Raw genomic sequence first — 20,627 nt, 5'->3', positions numbered from 1 at the left:
TTGAGCAGCACAGGTTTATGTCCGGACAGAAACAGAAGGGGAGGGGGGGTTCATGATTCATGAACCAAACTGATAAAAGTGAGAGGAAACTGTAGGTAAAGAGTCAGTAACCTTTTGACTCCACTGTGCTGCAGAACTACGACAGCAGAAGAAGAATGATCGATCAATGCATATTTTGGGGTAGGAATATTTCTCCTGAGATTATTCAGTACAATTTAACTAAAGCTATTTATACAAATATCTGCAGAAAATACGTTTCTGAATAGTTCTAGTTTTGGTTTCATTTGTCTGATTTCTCAAAAGCTTCAAACCAGAGTTCAATAAAATGTGGTGAAAAGTTTAATCATCAACAAGTGATTCACTTTACACATATTTCTGCAGTTTTTACACTTCTCTGTAAAACTGTTTTTGTCACTCCTGCTGTGAACAGAGATGTGTTCAGTTACTGCTAATGCAAACACAACGTTTCCTGCTTCAAATTAAAACCAGTGAGCCATGGACTGGCTTTTATTGTGAAACAGGAAATGTGATGTATTTGTCCCTGAGGTTAGCGCTGATTGTCTCTCTTCACTAAAATGTCATCAGTGTAAATGTTACTGTAAACTTTTATAAACTCAGTTCTGTTTCTTATTGTAAATATATTTTCTTAAAGATCAGAAACATTTATTACATTTATTCATTAAAATATTAATCAAAAGTATTGATCATGACGTCCTTCATATCTTCCTCTCTACAGCACTTCTTCTGTTTCCTCATGTTCATGGTAAGAAACACATTTAACAGCAGAATATAGACGACATGTTAACAATATGAATATTATTCTCCTTCAGTGTAAAACTTTGTTTTATTGATGTAAATCTGTTTATTTTAAACTAAATTCTTCTTAAATTGAAACTGAAAACTGACTTCTGTTTAGTTTGGTTTCATCAGTTTGGATGAAATAAAAACATTAAAACAAGAAACAGTTTCCTCTTTGATACTAAAAGCTGCTATAAATCACTGAACCTTCAATTCATTGTAATTTGCAGCATTTTTATTTATTCCATGTTAGATTAACATCAAATAAAACGTCTTGTATTACATGTTCATGTTTCCTAAATGTTTGTCTTTGTAGGATCTGAGCAGCCGCCTTCTCCCAGTAAGACATTAAAATCTGTTTCTGAATTCTGATCTTTATTGACACAGAACGACACATGATGTTAATGAAAATGTTTGTTTTCTCTTCAGCTCTCAGTGAACCATGGAGACAAATATCTTGGGGGTGAGTTTATGTCTCTGCTGTTTAACATAAAGGATGGAGTGTGACCGACATGTTTGTAGTTTTAGTGAGCAGCAGCAGCACAAACAGCTTCAGAGAGGCTGAATATATTTTACTGTCAGCAGGTGGAGTCAGGTGAGCTGCAGTATTGTTATTATGAGTCATATCTGCTCATTATTGAAGGCTGCTTCAGGCAGTTCTGTGGATCATAAAACCACAACTGCAAACATGTAGAAACACGATGCGACCGTGGAAATCAGTGTCATAATACAAAACAGATGAATTCTGCTGAGGAAGCTGACTGCAGGTATTTAACTGCAGGGAAGAGATCCAACATGAAACCATAAATCACATTTAAAGTTGTATTATAACAAACATTTTAATCAGAAAACTGAAATAAAGCAAAACTCAACATTTGTTTGAGTTTTATAAAAGTGAAACATCTTGCTGTAAATCTTTCAGCAGCTGAATCTGCAAGTAGCAAACACACCCGTTTTCTTCAGGAAATGCACATTCTAGTTATTATTATTATACAATAGTTGATGTATTGAATTATTATTTTCTATATTGTCTACAATAAGTTTTTTTCCTCTAGATTCACACTAATTGTGCTCACTATTGTGTAAATACATCTGTATTTGTTCAGTTTGTTGATGATAAAATCAATTAAAAAAAGATCTCTTAAAAATTTAAACAGGTTTATATTTTTATCTGAAATCAAATGTCATTTTATTTACAGAGACAACGAGACAGATCTGCAGTATGTACAGAGTTACACGCCTGTAAACGGGAAAGTCAAACATCTCCGAGTTCTGCTGTACGGGCCGGTTGGAGCCGGAAAGTCCAGCTTCATCAACTCTGTCAGCAACGTCCTGCGACGCAGAATGAGCATTCCTGCTGCAGCCAGTTCTACCACCTCTGACAGGAGTTTCACCACAAAAGTAAGAACACTTAATCTGTGTCAAAAATGATCCAAAAAGGTTTTTATTAGTATATTTTTAGTCTATTTCATTTTTATTACTATAAACATTTGACAACACTTTGATGAAACTTTAAAGCAACAGAGATAAAACTTAATAAATCTGAATGAATTCAATATAATTATTTTGTTCCCTTGATTTAGTCATATTCTTAAATTAAGTTTTGACAAGACAAGAGAAACTTTATTGATCCCACACAGGAGAATTAAAGTGTCACAGCAGCAAAATGAAGTACAGCAACATGTTCAGAGTATTAATAAGTAACCTTAAAAACTAGAATACTATAGACTTCATGAGCATCTACTAAATATAATATGGACACAAAGAGCAAAAATAATTAAAGCTGCAAGCAGCAATGATCAGGCCCTTGCACCTTCGCACACATCAGGGTGTGCCACAGTCGAAAGGCTTTTATTGTGGGCATGCAGACGTGTTCAGGACCGGGCTCTTATTGGATGTTGCACAAAGGAATTAAATATCACTTCCTGTGTGCACTATGTGGCGCTAGAGAACACCCACTAATTATACGTCATTTTGCTGTATGTCATGTGTAGACCACACCATGTATATTCCATGTAAATCGAAAAATGTTTATTATTAATAATAATAATAACAATAATAATAATAATAAACTTTATTTATACAGCACCTTTGATAACATAAAATGCAGCTCAAACTGCTTTACAGAAAAGGGTATCAAAAACAAATAAAAAACAGATATTTCAGAATAATAAAAAAAGTAAAAAATACAATAAAAACAATAGAAACTACAGTGATTAAAAGAGGTAAGAAGATAAAAATGGGTAAAATCATCAGGAAATAAGAAAGATAAAACAGGTAGTAAAAACAGCTGATAACAGTAAAAAGCAAATAAAAGACTGAGTTAATTAAGGTAGGGTCTGACTCTTGCAATGTTTCTTAAATGATAAAAAGCTGTCTTTATAATGTTGTGGATATGACTTTTAAAATTGAATTCAGAGTTTAGGATAACACCAAAGTTTTTTTACTTCTGGTTTAATCTGTAGAGCCAGATTTCCAAGCCTGTTTGAAAGTTCTTCTCTGTGCATCTGTGCCATTTATAAGAACCTCTGTTTTATCTTTATTTCATTTAAGCAGGTTACCACTCATCCACTGTGCAATGCTAGAGAGACAATCTATCAATGGATTTAGAGCCTCTTTATCGTGTGGCGCTACAGATATATATAACTGGGTGTCATCTGCGTAACAATGAAGATTTACACCATGGTTGTGAACAATTTCTCCAATTGGAAGCATATACAGGGAGAACAGTGGCGGACCAAGAATTGAACTGTGTGGAACACCAAAGAGAAAATCACACTTGTCTGAGATATGTTCACCAAAATAGCTTCTGCCAGTGAGGTAAGTCTTGAACCAGTTCAGCGCAGTTCCAGAGAGTCCAATCAACTTTCAAGTCTGGAGTATCTCATGGTTGACTGTATCGAATGCAGGACTGAAACGTTTTTATTATCTGCGCTCACACTAAGATCATTTGTTACTTTTATAAGGGCTGTCTGTGTGCTAAGTCCTCTTCTAAAGCCAGATTGGAATATTTCATTGAACTAATTTTTTTGCAGAAATGCATCCAACTGTTTTAGCACAGCCTTTTCTAAAATCTTACCTAGAAAAGGCAGGTTTGAAATGGGCCTAACATTACTCAAAACAGAGTGGTCAAGAGTGTGTCTTTTGAGTCTGACTAAAGCTATTTTGAGTATATCTGGGAAGATGCCTGTCTCTAGGGAACAGTTTACAATGTCAAGTACATCATAGATAAAACTATCTAAAACCTGCTTGAAAAGGGAAGTGGGACTGGCATTGAGGGAACAATTGGAGGATTTCAGCTGTGTTATGATTTTCCCGAGTTCTGCTTCACTAATTTTTGAAGAGCAGTTGAAAAGGCTGACTTCATGTTGTCAGTAGTTGGCGATATGACTATGACTCAATATTGACATTAAGATGTGTTCAGGCCTGGACTCTTATCAAGATTAAGAAATTTGGTACAGGTTAGCTAATGTACATTCAAGTTACAACAACGTCCTGCTTCATGGCGAAATATCAAATTTCACCACATTGAAAAGTGTGAAAAGTTTTGTGAGTTTTCGAGCATTCCTAGCACCTCAAAAATGCCAAAAGTAATTAGGGGGCACTATAGAGCTGCCGTGCCACACTCAAGTCCATTTGCAATATGAAATCAAACTACTTACTAACTCAAACAAGCGTGCAAAGTTTTATGAGTTTTTGCGCATCCTAAAGGCCTGTGTTTACTAAATGAAGATTGACAAAAGACTTCCTGTTGGGTGAAAAAATCTCCCCCTTCAAAAAATAATTCTGGGGGGGGGGGGGATTCTGGGTCAACATCAAAGAAACTTTTTCCAAAATTGACCTGTGTTTGGGGGCGTTACTGAGCCCACTGACCATGCCCACACCCAATCACTACAAAAGATACAATTTCCCCCACTCCTGATGCATTTGCAAAGTTTGGGTCCCAAATGTACACATAAAGAGACAGTAACCACAAAGCAGCTTGAGACACAAAAATATGAAATATTTAAATATATATTAAAAAACAAACTGCAGTAAATGCAGTGGAAGGCACAATGGAGCCTTTTCACAGCAGATAGCTGGACATGTCAAAGCAGGAAAATCACAGCTGTAAATAATAACAATAACCATGGTTCCATTCCATTAAGTGTCCCAATCATAGACTGTATAACAACAATGGACGTAGCCACTGTGACGTCACCCATTGGTTTGTGGACTCCTGTTTTAAAGCCTCGAGTTTGGCATTTTGACTGTCGCCATCTTGGTTTTTGGAGCCAGAAGTAATAAGAAGTCACCATATTTGGATGCACCGCCGAGGTAGTGACTTGTCAATCACAAGGTAGCCACGCCCTAAAGCATATGCTGCTTTATTGTCTGTTTTACTGTAAATGGGACCATAATTTACAAAATGAACATCATGCTGTATTGAAGATTTGAAACTAGGGATTGCGACCATAATCTCATTAGGAAAGTGTTTATTGAGGTAATGAATCAATTGAGAAGACTTTTATACAATCTGACTTCTTTTTGGAGCCAGTGGAGTCGCCCCCTGCTGGCCGTTAGAGAGAATGCAAGTTTAAGGCATTTCTACATTGGCTTCACTCTTTTTTCAGTAAGCAACATATCAGTGACTGAGCATGCTCATTACCAGAGCTCAATGACCTGCAGCCATCATTAATATCAGTGATCCCACTTTTGCTGTCCCTGCTTTGACAAGTCTTATTGTTTGCAGTGAAAAGGGTGTATTGGATGGAACAAGCTCATATTCACAGGGATCTGTTTTATCATCTACACAAGATTTGTGAAAAATGAAAGTTTTGATAAAAACTATGAAAGTTAAAACAGTCTGCATCTTTAAACAACCTTTATGTTCCTCCTGGTCAAGATGTTTTGACCTGAAAGAAATCCACCTGCTGCTGATACTGCTGTAGCTTCTGTTGTAGCTGAACTCATGTGTGTGGAGGATAAACAGGAAAAGAGCAAGACTTATGTGTTACATCAGCATTATGTTTGGTTAGTTTGTGGTTCTCAGAGCAGAAGATCCATAGGACCAATCCTGTCTGCTAGAAATGACCTTCATATATAACTGAATTGTTTTCAAGTGACGTCCCTGCCTGGATGATGTTCACAGTAACGTTTAGTGGAATGAATGAAGCTACATTTCTATATGTCTCTACAGTGGGAGGGAGGAGGACAGGTTCGATGGGGGGCTACAAGATGCAGGAGGTAGAATATGGGGTGGTAGGCTTATCTTGCACTTTCAGCTACTTTAAAATAAATATGTCCTGACAGCTCTGGTGGAGCTCAGGATTCATCCATGAGGGCTGCTTTATTACAAATAATTCCACCATATAAACCTGGAATCTGTGTGTAACAGCTGACCTGTGTAGATGTGTAGCAGAACACAGAACATTAATTACCGTCAAATCCTGACCGATCTGGTGTTAATGACGTTACCGCTGCTGTGCCACGTGCGTAAATGCACATGGCCTCTTTCTCAGTTTGGCGATGCACTTATCGTTTCAGCTGCAGCCAGCTGTGGACAACAAACAGAACATCAGTATGTTTCTGCGAAATCCCGGATTCATTCAGTGACACCTGAACAAAATTATTGTGAGATTCAGACATTAATCTAACATGTTTCAGACCTGCCTGTGTCACATTTACAACTGTATTTGGACATTTGATATTTCAGTAGATAATATTATAGATGTGAAACACTAGAGAAGTAAAAGAAGCAAAATGCATGAAAGTTGGTTTGTGATTGTGGAGAGCTCTGTGTGTGTGTATCTCTGCTAATTAAAGACACGTAATTTGAGGTTTTTTGCTCTCTTCAGTTTACATTATGGACCAATCTGTGTGCTGAAATGTGGAGAAAAGCCTGAAACACTGGAAACAGCTCCGCTCACTCAAACAGATGCAAAACAAGGGCAAATTACACTCAGCTGCAAAACTTTATGGGCATGTCTGAATCATTATCATCATTAGTGCAATATCTTTTGTGAATAGGACCTTGCATTGGGGCAGACAGCGGTTGCAAATGATGTGCAATCCATTCTTTGTGAATTCGCCCCTGACAGTTGAATCTTTAGCTGCAGCTCACTGCTGCAAAGAACAAACACTAAAAAACAAAAAAGTTCCCTCATTCACAGAGATGTATCCAGGGTTTTTATACAAAGTCGGTAGATGCATGTTTCTCTGTTTGTGTTTCAGTATGAAACTCATAAAATCATAAGAGGAACCTCAGACAGCTTCTACCCGATCGTCTTCAATGACATCATGGGTCTGGAAGAGGGGACGGGACAAGGCGTCAAAGCTGAAGACATCAAACTGGCCATGATGGGACGTGTGAAGGAGGGTTACAAGGTACAACTGTCACATTAATCAATAAAAACCATCTACTGTTGTGATCAGGAGCCTGTACCACGAAGTGAGATCAGTGTGTTAGCAGCTCTCTTTGGACTTAACTCAGGTTTTCTGGTCTCATGAAGCTGATTCACTTTTAACAGGGATAAATCACCATGGTAACCTATGCTGAACAACCACTGACCAATCAGATCACTGGGAAAATCATCATTCCTACAGGATCCCATCCAGAAACAGTTAATTTGTTCAATTCTTGTCTAAACTCAAAATGTTAACAGAGAAAACAAATATAGACCCTAGTTATGGTGAAGACATTATATTTCTATTAGTATTTTTTTCCGTATGTGAACAAGTGAAAAGTGCAATGTCCCCATGTAATGTGTAAGGTGCACATGCTATTATGACTGCCAAACTCACCCAGAGTTGTAGAACTGCAACATGGACATAACAAGCTCAAAATCAAGTTTGATGATTTTATTCCACAATAACTAAGTATCTACATGCTCTAGACATTGAAATAATCACAAAAAATATTAAAGGCATTTTATTTACTCCTCTCTTGACAAATCCAGTCCAATAAAACAAGGAGATGAGCTTGATGGAAAGTTTGCAGGTAGTGTGAGTTCATGGCCAGATGGCTACAAAAAAAGATTTACAGATTTGTTTTAGGATAATTAAAAGTAATTTTGTAACTGTGAGCCTTACAGGGTTAAAGCTGAGCTTCTACCAAAAGGAGGGAAAGTTAATGACACTAAACACAATGATGATCAGCTGCATTTTAATTATGCAGTTTCTTCCGTTCCTAAAGAGATAGTAGACAGTTTACATGATTTTATACTCTGATTCCATCACTGCAGCTCAGAATAACACACTGTGATTAGCTCCCTTCATTATAAATACAACAAGTGAGTCAGATAGACCTCATCAGACATTAACTACCTTTCCTCTCCTCTCTGCTGCAGTAGAAACAGTCTGAAATTACTTTTTACACATCAAAACCCACACAGACACTAACTGTTCACAAACAAACTCTGAGTTTTTACCACATTTAACACAAACAACATGACAGAACTTTTCTCCACACATCAGATAAAGTTCATTTTAATTCAGCAGCTTCACCTGAACACAACACTGCACCGTTCCACACTGACAGTTAATGAGACATTAAACTTAGTTTTAAATAGTCAAGTTTTATCTCTCATATTTCTCAGATCCTGTTAAGTTGTGTTGGATGTGATTGTTGTGAATTAATGTATTTTTAATTAGTACTTATTGACACCAGTTTAGCCAGGTCTCCCTTGCAAAAGAGATCATGTATCTCAAGAGACTTCCTGATTAAATAAAGGATAAATTCATTTTTAATAAGGGTGAAAAAGTTCTGATTTACAAAAATGGCTTCACGTCTGGTTCCTCATTGAACCCTCTTGAGGTTAAAGAGCCCATCCTACAAATCCACAACACCTCCTTCTTCAGGAGCAGCTGCTCCTTAAGGGTCAGGGTTAGCCATCCCCCAGTTCCTCATAAGAGCCTTCTTACTGGTTATTAACAGCAGCTTCTCATCACACTCTCATCACAGAAACTACAGAACCAAACAGCTCATTTTAACACTATAACCACCAACATTCCAGCACCCCTTAAAACATTTTTATCCCCTGTCACAACAGCGTCAGCAATTGCAAAGATATAATCTGGTTAAGTTGTTCATTTTCATCTATTGTTTAAAATAATATGTAAGACTTGACAAAATAACAATGTAAAATTCAGTTTTTGGGGTTTATTAATTTTACAATTGCTTTAGACTATTTCATTACAGATCAAAAAGGTCAAATACATTGTAAAATTCATCAATAAACTGTAGGCGAAAACAAACAAACAACTAAATAATTCACACATTTAAATAATTTAATTATTGTAGAGGATGAACAAATTGTGGATAATAACGTGTTTTATACTGGGAATAAAGAAACAGAGCCTTCTCTCTCTCTCTCTTTCTCTCTCTCTCTCTCTTTCTCTTTCACTGTGCACTCTCCACACACTGCATGTCAGCACTTCATGCACATTTTTGTTGTTTTGATTTTTGCGCACTCGCATTTTTCTCCGCAATTCTTCCTCTATCAAATCTAACTAGCTCTGGCTCATGATATGGCAGCCTGCTTATCAAAAGACAACTAAACAATGGGCATTGCTAAGCAGCCGGAGGTGGCGCGAATGTTGACCATGGCATTATACAGCAGTTTCTTTGAGGAGTAGATGAGCCCTTGGCAGTTCTATTGGCAGCTTATATCCTGGTATTTGTTGGAACACATTGCATTTCCCAAAACCTATAAAGAGAGACTGAATTAAGCTCCAAACAGAACAAGCTCTGATCTAGAACATAGGAGATAGCAGTTGGTTGGTGAGTGTTTTTGAAACTTTGTTTTGGAGTTTGATTCGGATTGAAGCTGTTGTCAGACTCTGAGTTTCAATAGATGGGTTGCCGACGGGGTTCACACTCTCTATTGTTGCCTTGCTGTGAAAATCTTGAAGGGACGGGTTCAGCCGTGATACTTCCTGGTATTTAAACACACAAGCTGTGCTGTAGCATCAGCGGAAGTGTCAACCCGTGTCAGCCCTAATTGTGTTAAGACCGAATTGTGGAAAGACCTGTGAGTCTACCTGTGCGAGTCTACCGTGCAGCGAGTCCCTTTTTACTATCTATTCACGTAGCCTGCCTCTCTCACCATGTGCTACAAAGACATCCCTGTCATCCAAGGCTTTCGAAAAAAACACACTTGTCGTAGACAGTGCAACCCTGAAAACCTCATTTCACTCAGAAAAGCCTCTTCTACTTAGTCCTCCTTTACTCTTGGCTTATGGAATTGCCAATTGGCTGTAAACAAAACAGAATTTATCCAAGTACTTGCTAATCTGACAGACATTCAGGTACTAGCCCTGACCGAAACCTGGATCCGTCCAGAAAACACTGCCACACCAGCTGCACTCTCTGTTGATTCCACTTTCTCACACACACCCCATCCTGTTGGGCATGGAGGCGGTACGGGGGTCCTCATTTCCAAACACTGAAAATTCACCAAGCTTTCTTCACCAAACAACAACTCCTCCTTTTAATACCATGCAATCAGTTTGTGGTTGTCATATACCGCCCAACAGGGTGTCAACTGGGCAACTTTGTTGTCGAAACTGCCGTAAGGAAAAGAGTTATGTGTGTGTCTGCTGAGAGCAGCAGCTGTGAGGGGAAAGAGAGAGAGAGGAGGGGGGTCTCTAGTTTTGTTAACCTGGATCCATGGGTTGAGCTTCACACTTAAGGTGCGAATAACCCAGGACTCAGGTTTCTTGGAGTCTTGAAACATGTGGTCCACTAGTGAGTCCCAACATTCTTGATCTGATTTTGACTCGGAACCGCTCTACAGCAATTCTGACTGTCACCCCCTTACATCTGTCTGACCACTTCTTTATTCAATTCATGATCACCTTACCAGAACATCCTCATGTTCTTCCACAAATGGTCTCCTTCCGCCGCAACATCTGGTCCCACACAATGACTCAACTTTCCACTAGGGGTGCATGATTCAGGAAACCTCACGATTCGATTTGATTCAAATTCTTGGGATCACAATTTGATCCACAATTGATTTGTGATTCAAAATGATTCACAATTCAAAATCGATTTTTTTTGCCACGTTTGCCACCTTTCTTAACAATCTCTTCCCTCTAACATCCAAACCTGCTTGCATCAACCCTCAGTCCATGACTCACTGAAGTCATCAGAGAGCAAAAGGCAGAACTCAGAGCAGCAGAGAGAAAATGGCTTAAATCCAGAAAGCCCACTGACCTCACTGACTAACTGCTAAGACCACTTACAGAACAAGATCTGTGGAGCAACAGACCCATGGAAAATGTTCTCTGCATTTCTTAATACAAGCAATTTTGGTCTAAATTGAATGCAATTTGGCTTTGGGGCAAATCATTCCACCAAAACTGCTACCTTGCAGTTAATAGAACAAATTGAATCAAGACTTAACAAAGGTGGAGTAGTTGGTGCTGTATATTTAGATCTGTGTAAGGCATTCAACGCAGTCAATCATGATGTTTTAATATCGAAACTCTCTAAATTTTACTTCTCATCTAGAGCACTGGCATGGATGTCTTCATATTTATCTAATAGGATACAATGTGTTAAACTGTCCAGTAACATGAAGTGCACAATGGGTGTTCCACAAGGGTCAGTGTTTGGTTCCCTATTATTTAGCCTATATATTAATGATCTCCCTCAACAGTGTCATGATGTAGAACTACAAATGTATGCTGATGACACCGTTGTGTACACACATGCAAAAACAGCTGAGTTAGCTGCTGCTAAGCTAACAATTGCATTGGAAAGGATCACACATTGGCTTGATCAATCATGTCTGAGTCTAAGTGCAAATAAGACAAAATGTATGTTTTTCTCTAAAACCATGGTACAACCTCCTAACACTGATATTTTCATCAAGGGTGAAAAAATTGACATATTGACATAGTTACTGATTTTGAATATCTTGGTGTGACACTAAATTTGAACTTTAGGAAACATGTTAAAAAAACAGTTAAAACCATAAAGTACAACTTAGCAAATTTTAGACATATTAGAAACTTTCTCTCTTCGGACCCAGCCAAGACATACAGCTATGATTCTTTCCCATATGTCTTATTGCATCACATGTTCAGGACAGGCTGGAGAAACAGCCATAAAACCTCTTGAGTCCTTTTACAAACAAACTCTAAAAACTCTGGAGAATTTTAGATTATTCTGAAATTTGTGCGTAGTTTATAAAATGTTAAATGTTTCGGCCCCCCCTCCACTATGTGACTTTGTGTTCACTCGCTCAGAAAGTTCTATTAGATCCTCCAGAATATCCTCTATACAAGATTGTACCAGACTATTTTGTCGCACTGCATTTGGGCAGTCAGCTTTCTCTGTGAAAGCCACAACTCAGTGGAATGTCCTACCTGATGATATGAAGAACTGTAGTTCAATCAATACATTCAAGGCCAAATTAAAAAATCTACTAAGGACCAATCAGCTCTGTAACCACTGAGTCTAAACTCCATCTATGGTCTTCTCATTAGCACAGGTAGTCTTGCTTTTAATTTGACAAGTTTACATTATTAATTTCTAATTGACATTGTGGGTGTATGTGTATGTGTTGTTGTGTGAGGCTTTGTATTTTGTATTTTGCATAATATGTTCTGTGTGTTTTTTGCTTTGTACTGTTTGTTGTTGTGCTGTTGTATCGTTTGATTGTGGGGGACTGCGGATGCAAATTCGCTTTGCGCTAACTCCAGTGCAGTGCATCTTTAATGTTTAAAAACTGCACACTGTCCTAATCAATAAATCAAAAAATTGCTATGCATAATCCGCCTCCTCCTCCGCCCTCCATTCTGCTCACTGCAGACATGTTCACCTCATTTTTTATTGATAAGGTCTCTGCCATCAGTAACCAGTTCTCTGAGCCTGACCAACTCAGTCTGCAGCTGCCAGCTAACAGATACACTCTCCTCATTCTCCCCCCTGGCCGAGGAGGAAGTCTCCAAACTTCTGCTGGACTCCCATCCCACTACCTGTCCACTGGACCCAAAACCATCCAACCTTCTACAGACCATTTCCCCTGCACTTAACCCTGCAGTCACACACATCATCAACTCCTCACTTACAATGGGTGTTTTCCCTGCTGCATTTAAGCAAGCCCGAGTCACACCGCTGCTCAAAAAACCTACACTCAGCCCAGCCCAGGATGAAAACTACAGACTGGTTTCACTCCTGCCCTTCCTATCAAAAATACTTGAGTGCACAGTCTTTAACCAGTCCCTGAATTCCTTTCTGAGAACAACCTGTATGACCCAAATCAGTCTGGCTTTAAGCAGGTTCACTCTAACTGAGACTTCTCTCCTGTCAATTATGGAATCACTACACTCAGCTAAAGCTGCTGGTCAATCTTAGGCTGTCAGCTGCCTTTGATACAGTCAACCACCAAATCCTCCTCTCCACACTCACTGAGCTTGGTATATCAGGACCCGCCCTCCGCTGGTTCATGTCCTCCCTCTCAGGGAGATATTTTAGAGTATCTTTGAGGGGAGAAGTGTCTAAACCGCACAATTTATCCACAGGGGTTCCTCAAGTGTCAGTGCTTGGTCCCCTTCTTTTCTCAATATACACCACCTCACTTGGTGCAATCATCCGCTCCCATGGTTTCTCATACCACTGCTATGCTGACGACACCCAGCTCTTCCTGTCATTCCTGCCAGAAGACCACACAGCCTTGGCTAGGATGTCGTTGTTGGGACTACATGTGGACCACAGTTTACCACATGTTTCAAGACTCCAAGAAACCTGAGCCCTGGGGGGTTCGCACCCAAAGTGTGAAGCTCCACCCATGGATCCAGGTTATCAAAACTAGAGATTCCCCTCTTATCTCTCTCTTTTCTCCACGAGCTGCAGCAGGAGCAGCTCCTTGCTCTCTTTCACACCTCCAGCAGCTGCTGGAGCAGCTCTCTGCTCTCTTGTGTGGCCTGCTCACAGCAGACACACACAGTCTTCTTTACGGCAGAAGACGCGAGAGCCTGCCTAAGACTCAGAAACTAAGTTTCCTTGTGCCGGCAGCTAACACACAAGTCTGCTGGCCAGTTTAACAAGTACAGGAGCCGCGAAATGGAGTTAGCTTGCCGCTAACTCTACACCAAGGAGTGACCTGGGCCCTCTGCACGACTAGAGTGCTGTCTCCCCAGCAACGCCTGCATCTTTCAGCCTCAGAGCCAAAGCCTTCTCAGCCTGACTCACCCACGGATTCACCAGCTACAAAGCAGGACACCACAAAGCATCTCTTCCTTCATGGACTGGTAACAACTGGGCATAGCCTAGCAACACAGTGAAGCATAGTACGGCTAAGCAAGAATGTTTAACTCAAACAATGTACTGTACGTGTATTGATTTGGTTAAGGTTATACATTGAACTGTTGTTGTGATGTCCTTGTTGCCTATAGTCAGGTTACTGCATAGCCACACCGCTAGGTTAATGTTAGCATGCTTAACACATGTTACATCCAGTAACTAGGCCTTGCATGCAACTAACCTCGTTTTAACCTGGCACCTTTAGCACACACCAATTGACCTTGAATAGAGAACCACACAGTTAAGAGGTTAAAACCTAGTTTGGCAAACTTTGGTTCAGGCAGCACATGTGGTTCAAGACACCACATGGTCTGGCCTTTTATCCCTGTAGTTCCCTTTATCAGCCAAAGTGTCGGCATGCCATGTGCTCAGTCACCAGGTGACTGCAGCCATCTTGCTATTGTCTTCCCTACACACACACACACACACACAAACACACACACACACACACTCACACATTCACACTTGTATATAGATACACTTAGCTAGATTAGTATTGTGTGTTGCTTTTACCCTTTTGTTAAATAAATGCTTTTGGATATACCTGTTGTCTGTTTTAATGTTGCACAAGAATGAGTTTTGCCAACCTCTGCTCTGTAAAGAACTCCAAATCCTTCAACCTTTACTAGCTATTGATATGGTGATTTTGTTTATAGTTATTAAATTAATTATTAATCAAAGTCCCAAATTCATAGATTAGTACACTTTGAGACTGAATTGGCTATCTTTTTCCCTGAGTCCAGGGTGGTGCCCCGTTATTATTAATTCTTATTAATAATTTTATTGATTTTAATAATTAACAATTATCTTTGATAATCATTAATTATTGCTGATAGCCAAACTTGTAGCCACGGCCCAACATCGTCATGCCTTGTCGATATCGGCATGGATGAAAGAGCACCACCTTCAACTCAACCTCTCTAAGATTGAGCTTCTTGTCATTCCAGCCAGTCCCTCTACACAACAGAATATCAGCATCCAGCTCAAATCAACCAAACTCATGCCCACAAAGTCTGCCTGTTACTTGGGTGTCCTGATCGATAACCAACTAACCTTTAAGGTTCACGTGGCCTCAATCGCTCAGTCATGTCAGTTCGCCCTGTACAACATCAGCATGCTCAGACCCTACCTGTCTGAGCATGCAGCACAACTCCTGGTACAGGCTCTCGTAATATCACGCATCGACTAGTGCAACTCCTCACTGGCAGGCCTCCCTGCATGTACGTTCAAACCTCTGCAGATGATCCAGGACGTGGCAATGCGTCTGGTCTTCAACCAGCCCAAAACAGCATGTCACCCTACTGTTGATATCCCTCCACTGGCTCCCAGTTGCTGCCCACATCAAATTCAAAACCCTGACACTCGCTTACAAAACAGCAATAAAATGGCTCCTGCCTACCTGAACTCAGGTCTACACTCCCTCCTGTTCCCTACACTCTGCCAATGAAAGGTGCCTGGTACCACCACCACAACAGGGCCCTAAGTTGCTAGCTAGACTCTTCTCCTCTGTAGTTCCCTGTTGGTAGAACGAGTTACCAAACTCTGTTCGATCTGCAGAGTCCCTCTCAGTCTTTAAGAAAAGACTAAAGACCCAGCTCTTTCATTAACACCTCTGCACTTGATGGTCTGAAGGCAGAGAAAAAACAAAATACAAAAAAAAATCTGCCTCTATGCAATCTATGCATTGCCTTGATGCACTGCCTGTTGGCATCTACGTCCTACGACTCCATCTACGATGCAAACTTAGCTTTATGGCACTTACTCGTGTTGTTGTCTCCTGTCTCGATCCCTGCTTGGTTTTTATCAGCTCTCAGATGGATGTTGCTTGGTATAAAAGCATCTGCTAAAATGAAATTGTAAATTGTAAATCAGTTATTTTCTGAAGTTTCCCAAAAATCTGAGTGATCTTCATCAAATGATCCAAAGTCTGCAACATGTGTGACGTCTGAGTGTCTGTTGACTTCCCACCTTCAGTGTGATTAAGAAATGTCTGAGAGTCGGATGCTGTGTGGTCGTCTGTCTGTCTTCCACGTTTAATGATCTGAAAGCTCAGTATTAAGCTTTGTTTGACATTTCTGTTTTATAGTTAGTCAAACATTTATCGTTAATGTTCAATCCTTGATATAATGTGTAATTAATTTGGGTTCTACGTTGTTTTCCAGTTCAACTCAGCATCTGCACTGTCAGAGCATGATGAAGGATACAACCAGTCCCCCTCTCCAGACGATCAAGTCCACGTTCTGGTTTGCGTCCTCTCTGCTAACACAGCAGAGATTAAAGAGTCGGTCTTAGAGAAGATGAAGGTCGTCAGAGAGGCAGCCAGAGACCTGGGTGAGAACAGAGTTTACTGAAAGTGTGCGTCTACTGATCCTGTTTTATTCAGGTTAACTTGATCTGAACTCTTGGTCTCCAACATGAAACCATGAGGTCCAGAGTCCATAAGTGTGCAGGCTTGTATCAGTTTAAAGATTGAAAAAAAGTTGTTTACTGCCTTATGTTTGTATTTTTAAAGTAAAAAAGTAAATATTTAAACCATAGCTAACATGTGTTATCATGTTATTTATTAAGTCCATAAAGGCCTTTATGAATAAGATTTTAAAGAAAAACATTGTCATTAGATTCAACATTTCTCTGGGAACAGAAGAAGATAAAAGGATGAAGGATTTTTGAACCAAATGGCAGCTGTAGTTTTGAAGTGAGAGAGTAAATCTATTTCCAGTGATGCCCAAAACGACCCATATGAGTGCAGGACGGATGCAGACCAGACCACGACCCATAGGAGCCTAATGGCTGGGGTTAAGATCTGGTTAGGTTTAGGCACAAAAACTACTTGGTTTTGATGATCACTTGAAACTTGGTTTATACTTCTTACATGACCGTTGTCATCATGGCAACAGTAAATACCTCAACATTATGGTCTTTAAAAAAAAGTCCCAGCAGCATTTAGAAACATGACGTTCGTGGTTAGAGGCAAAGTCTGTCTGTTCTTATAATTAGACAAAATCATCTTATCAAGTCCTTGTATATTGACTTTGTCCAAATGTCACTTCCCTATGACATAATTACTATGGTCACTCGATGGCGATAACTAAACTGTAGGTTGTTTTTGCTGGCCTGAATTTTAGACCTATTCAGTTTTTTTTCTTGTGAGGACGTTGTTTTTCCTGCAATGGTGTAATATAGTGTAATATAATGGAAAATGGAAACTTTTTTTCCTACAAGGATTGTATAGCTGTTACTTTAAATTGACTTTATGTCTTACAAAAAGATTATTCCATTTTTTAATGGAATTTTATTTATTAGTTAGATATTAATATTTTCAGTGATTTACAGGCTTACATACTTTCAATGATGAAGGCACAAAAATGAGATAAAATCACCTTACATGCAATTTGCTATTTGTGTGTATGAATAATGAAATTAGATCTTTTACAACCTTAAACTGTGCTATAAAAATATTTTCAGTGATTATTACTAAAATGTGCATGTTTATCAGCGTCTGTAAAAATGAAGCTAAATTAAGCTGGACTGCAGAGGATTAAAACCAGGTTTCAGTTAGCCTGATCATGTTAGCTTTGAGTCGGGTTTAAAGAGCTGAGTGTGTTTTTGTATCTGCAGGGATTCCTCAGATGGCGATAATCACAAAGATCGATGAGGCCTGTGATGAAACTGAAAAGAATCTGAGGAATGTTTATAAGAGCAAATACCTGAAGAAAAAGGTGAGTTTATACAGAAATGTAACCTGAAACTTTGCAGTCAAAAACTTCACATTTATTAATGTTGTTTCTTTAACATGTAGATGAAAGATTTCAGCTCAGCAGTCGGCATCCCGATGAACTGCATCTTTCCTGTGAAGAACTACAATGAAGAAATAAACATCAACGATGACATGGACACTCTGATCCTCAGCGCTCTGAGACACATGATCAACTTTGGAGACGACTTCATCGAGAAAATGTAAAAATTATAAACAGAAATGAGCAATAACACTTTATTTATTGGTTTTACTTTTTGGTAATTTTGTTTTATTGTCCACGTTTGTATTTTAAGGAGACAGGGAGTCTGTTGCTGTCTCTATGTGCCACTTATAGAAACAGAGGCTGTGTCTGAATTTTCTTGTAATCAGCTGAAAGGAAAACAACAGTTTATAATAACTTAGGGCTTATTTTCACAGATCATGCCATTGATTCAATCAGTTCAACAACTCACCAAAGTCAAACATTAGCAACAAACACTTTCATTCTATGTTCTTAAACCAGCTAACATGTGATCACACAGAAACAATAAAGTTTAATGTACTCTCTACTTCTATGAAATGCACAGGTGCTAGAACTTCTAAACTAATGCATGGAACAAACTGAAAAGACTGCACATCATGAATTATGCTGAAAATATTATCTAATGTACGGATGTTTGGGGCCGAGCCATTCCTCAGCACGTCAGAGATAATACAAAGGCATGAGCCTGAGTAGTCAACAAGATTCATCTGGCATAAAGATCAATGGGACCAGCCCTTAATCAATAATATATGAACGGTTTCAGGAAAGAGGTTACGAAGAGATCTCACTGATGTAACCTTTCAGAGAGCTCATGGCACTGAGTTATCATCTCAAAACAAAAGGCCTTTATTCCACTGCATCACTTTTGTTTGTCTCAAAGTGAAAGCTGATTGTGTTTCTGTATTTGCAGGAATTCCTCAGATCACCAGTACCACAAGAAGCGGTGGTGGAATTGGATACATGGTTGGAAACAGTGGTTTGACATCTTGATACCTGGACTTCAGCAGTTTGGTACCTTGATAAATGAACTACAGCAGTTTGGTCCCTTGATACCTGGGCTACTGCAGGTTGGTAACTTGATAACTGGACTACAGTTTGGTTTTGGTATCTGGATGCCTCTGCTTTTGGGGTTCGGTATCTTGATCATGATGAGATCTCATTGATGACATTTCAGGTGTTTCACTTTCTGTTAGATAAAGAGGTTCGGTTCATCTGGATAAATGCTGGTTTGTTTACAACCTGTCTGATCTTGTTTCTCTATTGGACCTTTTTTAACAATGTTTGCTGCATTCCCAGAACTCAGGGATGAACTTGGTGAGTGCAGCATTGTTATCACCTCTGGACTGAGACAAGGAAGTTCAATCCAAATTGTAGTTTTCCTCTAAGCTATTAGTGGTTAGCTTGTTGCTATGGTAACCTGTACTTTAACAAAGCAGTGCTTAAACTGTTGATCAGAGCTACATTTGAAGTGTCCACATATGATTTTAACAGACACCTGCCAGCAAATCAGAGAGCAGGAATTCCTGTGGTCACGGTATAAATATGAAGCTGTGAAGTATCACTTTAAACAAACGTTTTAGGTCTTTCTCTTTTATTTTTTATCAAAAAATCTAATTTAATTTAACAAGCAATACACTGATATAATTACAATATTAATGTGTGTTTAATGTCTGTAAACCTCTGAAACTGAACTGCCTAAGAACACAAATTAATTTCAGTGTAAGCTGAAAATTAGTCATATCATATCGTATCGTATGATGAGAACAATACGACCCAGCCTGACTCCTGAAACAGTGACTGAACAATGATGTTTAAGGGAACTTCAGTGAACAACCAGAGATATTTCTGTGTATCACCACTTATAAGCAGAACAGAATGAACTTCATTAGAAGAGACACTGTGTCCTTATCAAATATCTTAGTTTCAGGGGCCTCCAGGCTTGCAACATCTCAGGAATATTTCCAAGATTAGAAGAATGTCTTTCTTTTCTTTGTTTAATCCTCCAGCTGAAGTTTCAGACTGTGCAGAACTCTGAACACACTTCTCATATCACCATACTTTTACTTTCGGTTACCAGTTTCTCTTTTACATTTTACTCATTACATCTACTTTACATGTCCAGGCCCAGAGTACATGCTTACAGTCCAGAAAGGCCTCTCAGATCTGCTGGGTTAGGCCTGTTAGCTGTTCCAGAGACCAGATTTTATCTTTGCTTTTACTCTGTTTTTGACCTGATGGATGGTTTTATATGGTAAATATTTTTTATGCTGCTCTTTTATATGTGTGATTGTCTTTTTTATGATTCCTCTTTCTGCACTTTGTGATCCTTGCTTGAAAAGTACAAATAAAATTATTATATAATATACGGTATGTACTGTGATAAGAAACATTTTTAAAGAAGACTTTGAAAACTTGTTTTCAATCATTGTGTGTTGAAAATTAAGAACACTGATCAACCAAACTGCATCCAGTTGACATGAATCAAAATATAAAACAATGAAGATGGTAAAGGAAACAAATACAATTAAAGCTGCAAGCAGCGTTGAACATGCCCTCGCGCCTACGCACACGCCGGGCTGCGGTGCAGTTGAAGGGCTTCTTTCACGGGGCATGTAGATGTTGTCAGACCCAGGCTGTTTTCAGACAGTGCAAGAAAGAGATAAACATCACGTCATTTGTCCACTATTTTGCCTGCTGCTGGGGTCATATTGTCATGTAGACGTGTTCAGGCCAGGACTCTTATCAAACATGTTAAG

At 39.1% G+C, this 20,627-nt stretch overlaps 2 protein-coding genes across 2 annotated transcripts in view; one reads left to right on the top strand and one right to left on the bottom strand.

Moving 5' to 3' along the window:
• LOC137192182 (titin homolog) overlaps nucleotides 1–20,627 on the bottom strand; it is a 196,854-nt gene that overhangs the window by 21,831 nt on the left and 154,396 nt on the right. The gene's annotated exons all lie outside the window — the stretch shown is intronic.
• On the top strand, nucleotides 85–20,207 carry LOC137192206 (interferon-induced protein 44-like). Its single transcript, XM_067602732.1, has 10 exons — nucleotides 85–180; nucleotides 737–763; nucleotides 1,115–1,138; nucleotides 1,228–1,261; nucleotides 1,998–2,199; nucleotides 7,012–7,164; nucleotides 16,255–16,423; nucleotides 17,711–17,811; nucleotides 17,892–18,049; nucleotides 18,782–20,207. The coding sequence occupies exons 1-10, from the start codon at nucleotides 156–158 to the stop codon at nucleotides 19,032–19,034; spliced, it is 1,146 nt and encodes a 381-aa protein (XP_067458833.1). The 5' UTR covers nucleotides 85–155; the 3' UTR covers nucleotides 19,035–20,207.

Source organism: Thunnus thynnus, chromosome 11, assembly GCF_963924715.1.
Source record: "Thunnus thynnus chromosome 11, fThuThy2.1, whole genome shotgun sequence".
In the NCBI taxonomy this organism is placed as follows: Eukaryota; Metazoa; Chordata; class Actinopteri; order Scombriformes; family Scombridae; genus Thunnus; species Thunnus thynnus.
The sequence above is the reverse complement of the archived record's forward strand: the minus strand, read 5'-3'. Positions and strand labels throughout refer to the sequence as shown.

Coding starts and splice junctions, on each gene's coding strand:
- LOC137192206 (XM_067602732.1), top strand. CDS start 156: ATGATCGATCAATGCATATTTTGGG. Junction 764..1,114: donor TCTGTTTCCTCATGTTCATG/GTAAGAAACACA, acceptor TTGTCTTTGTAG/GATCTGAGCAGCCGCCTTCT. Junction 2,200..7,011: donor ACAGGAGTTTCACCACAAAA/GTAAGAACACTT, acceptor TTTGTGTTTCAG/TATGAAACTCATAAAATCAT.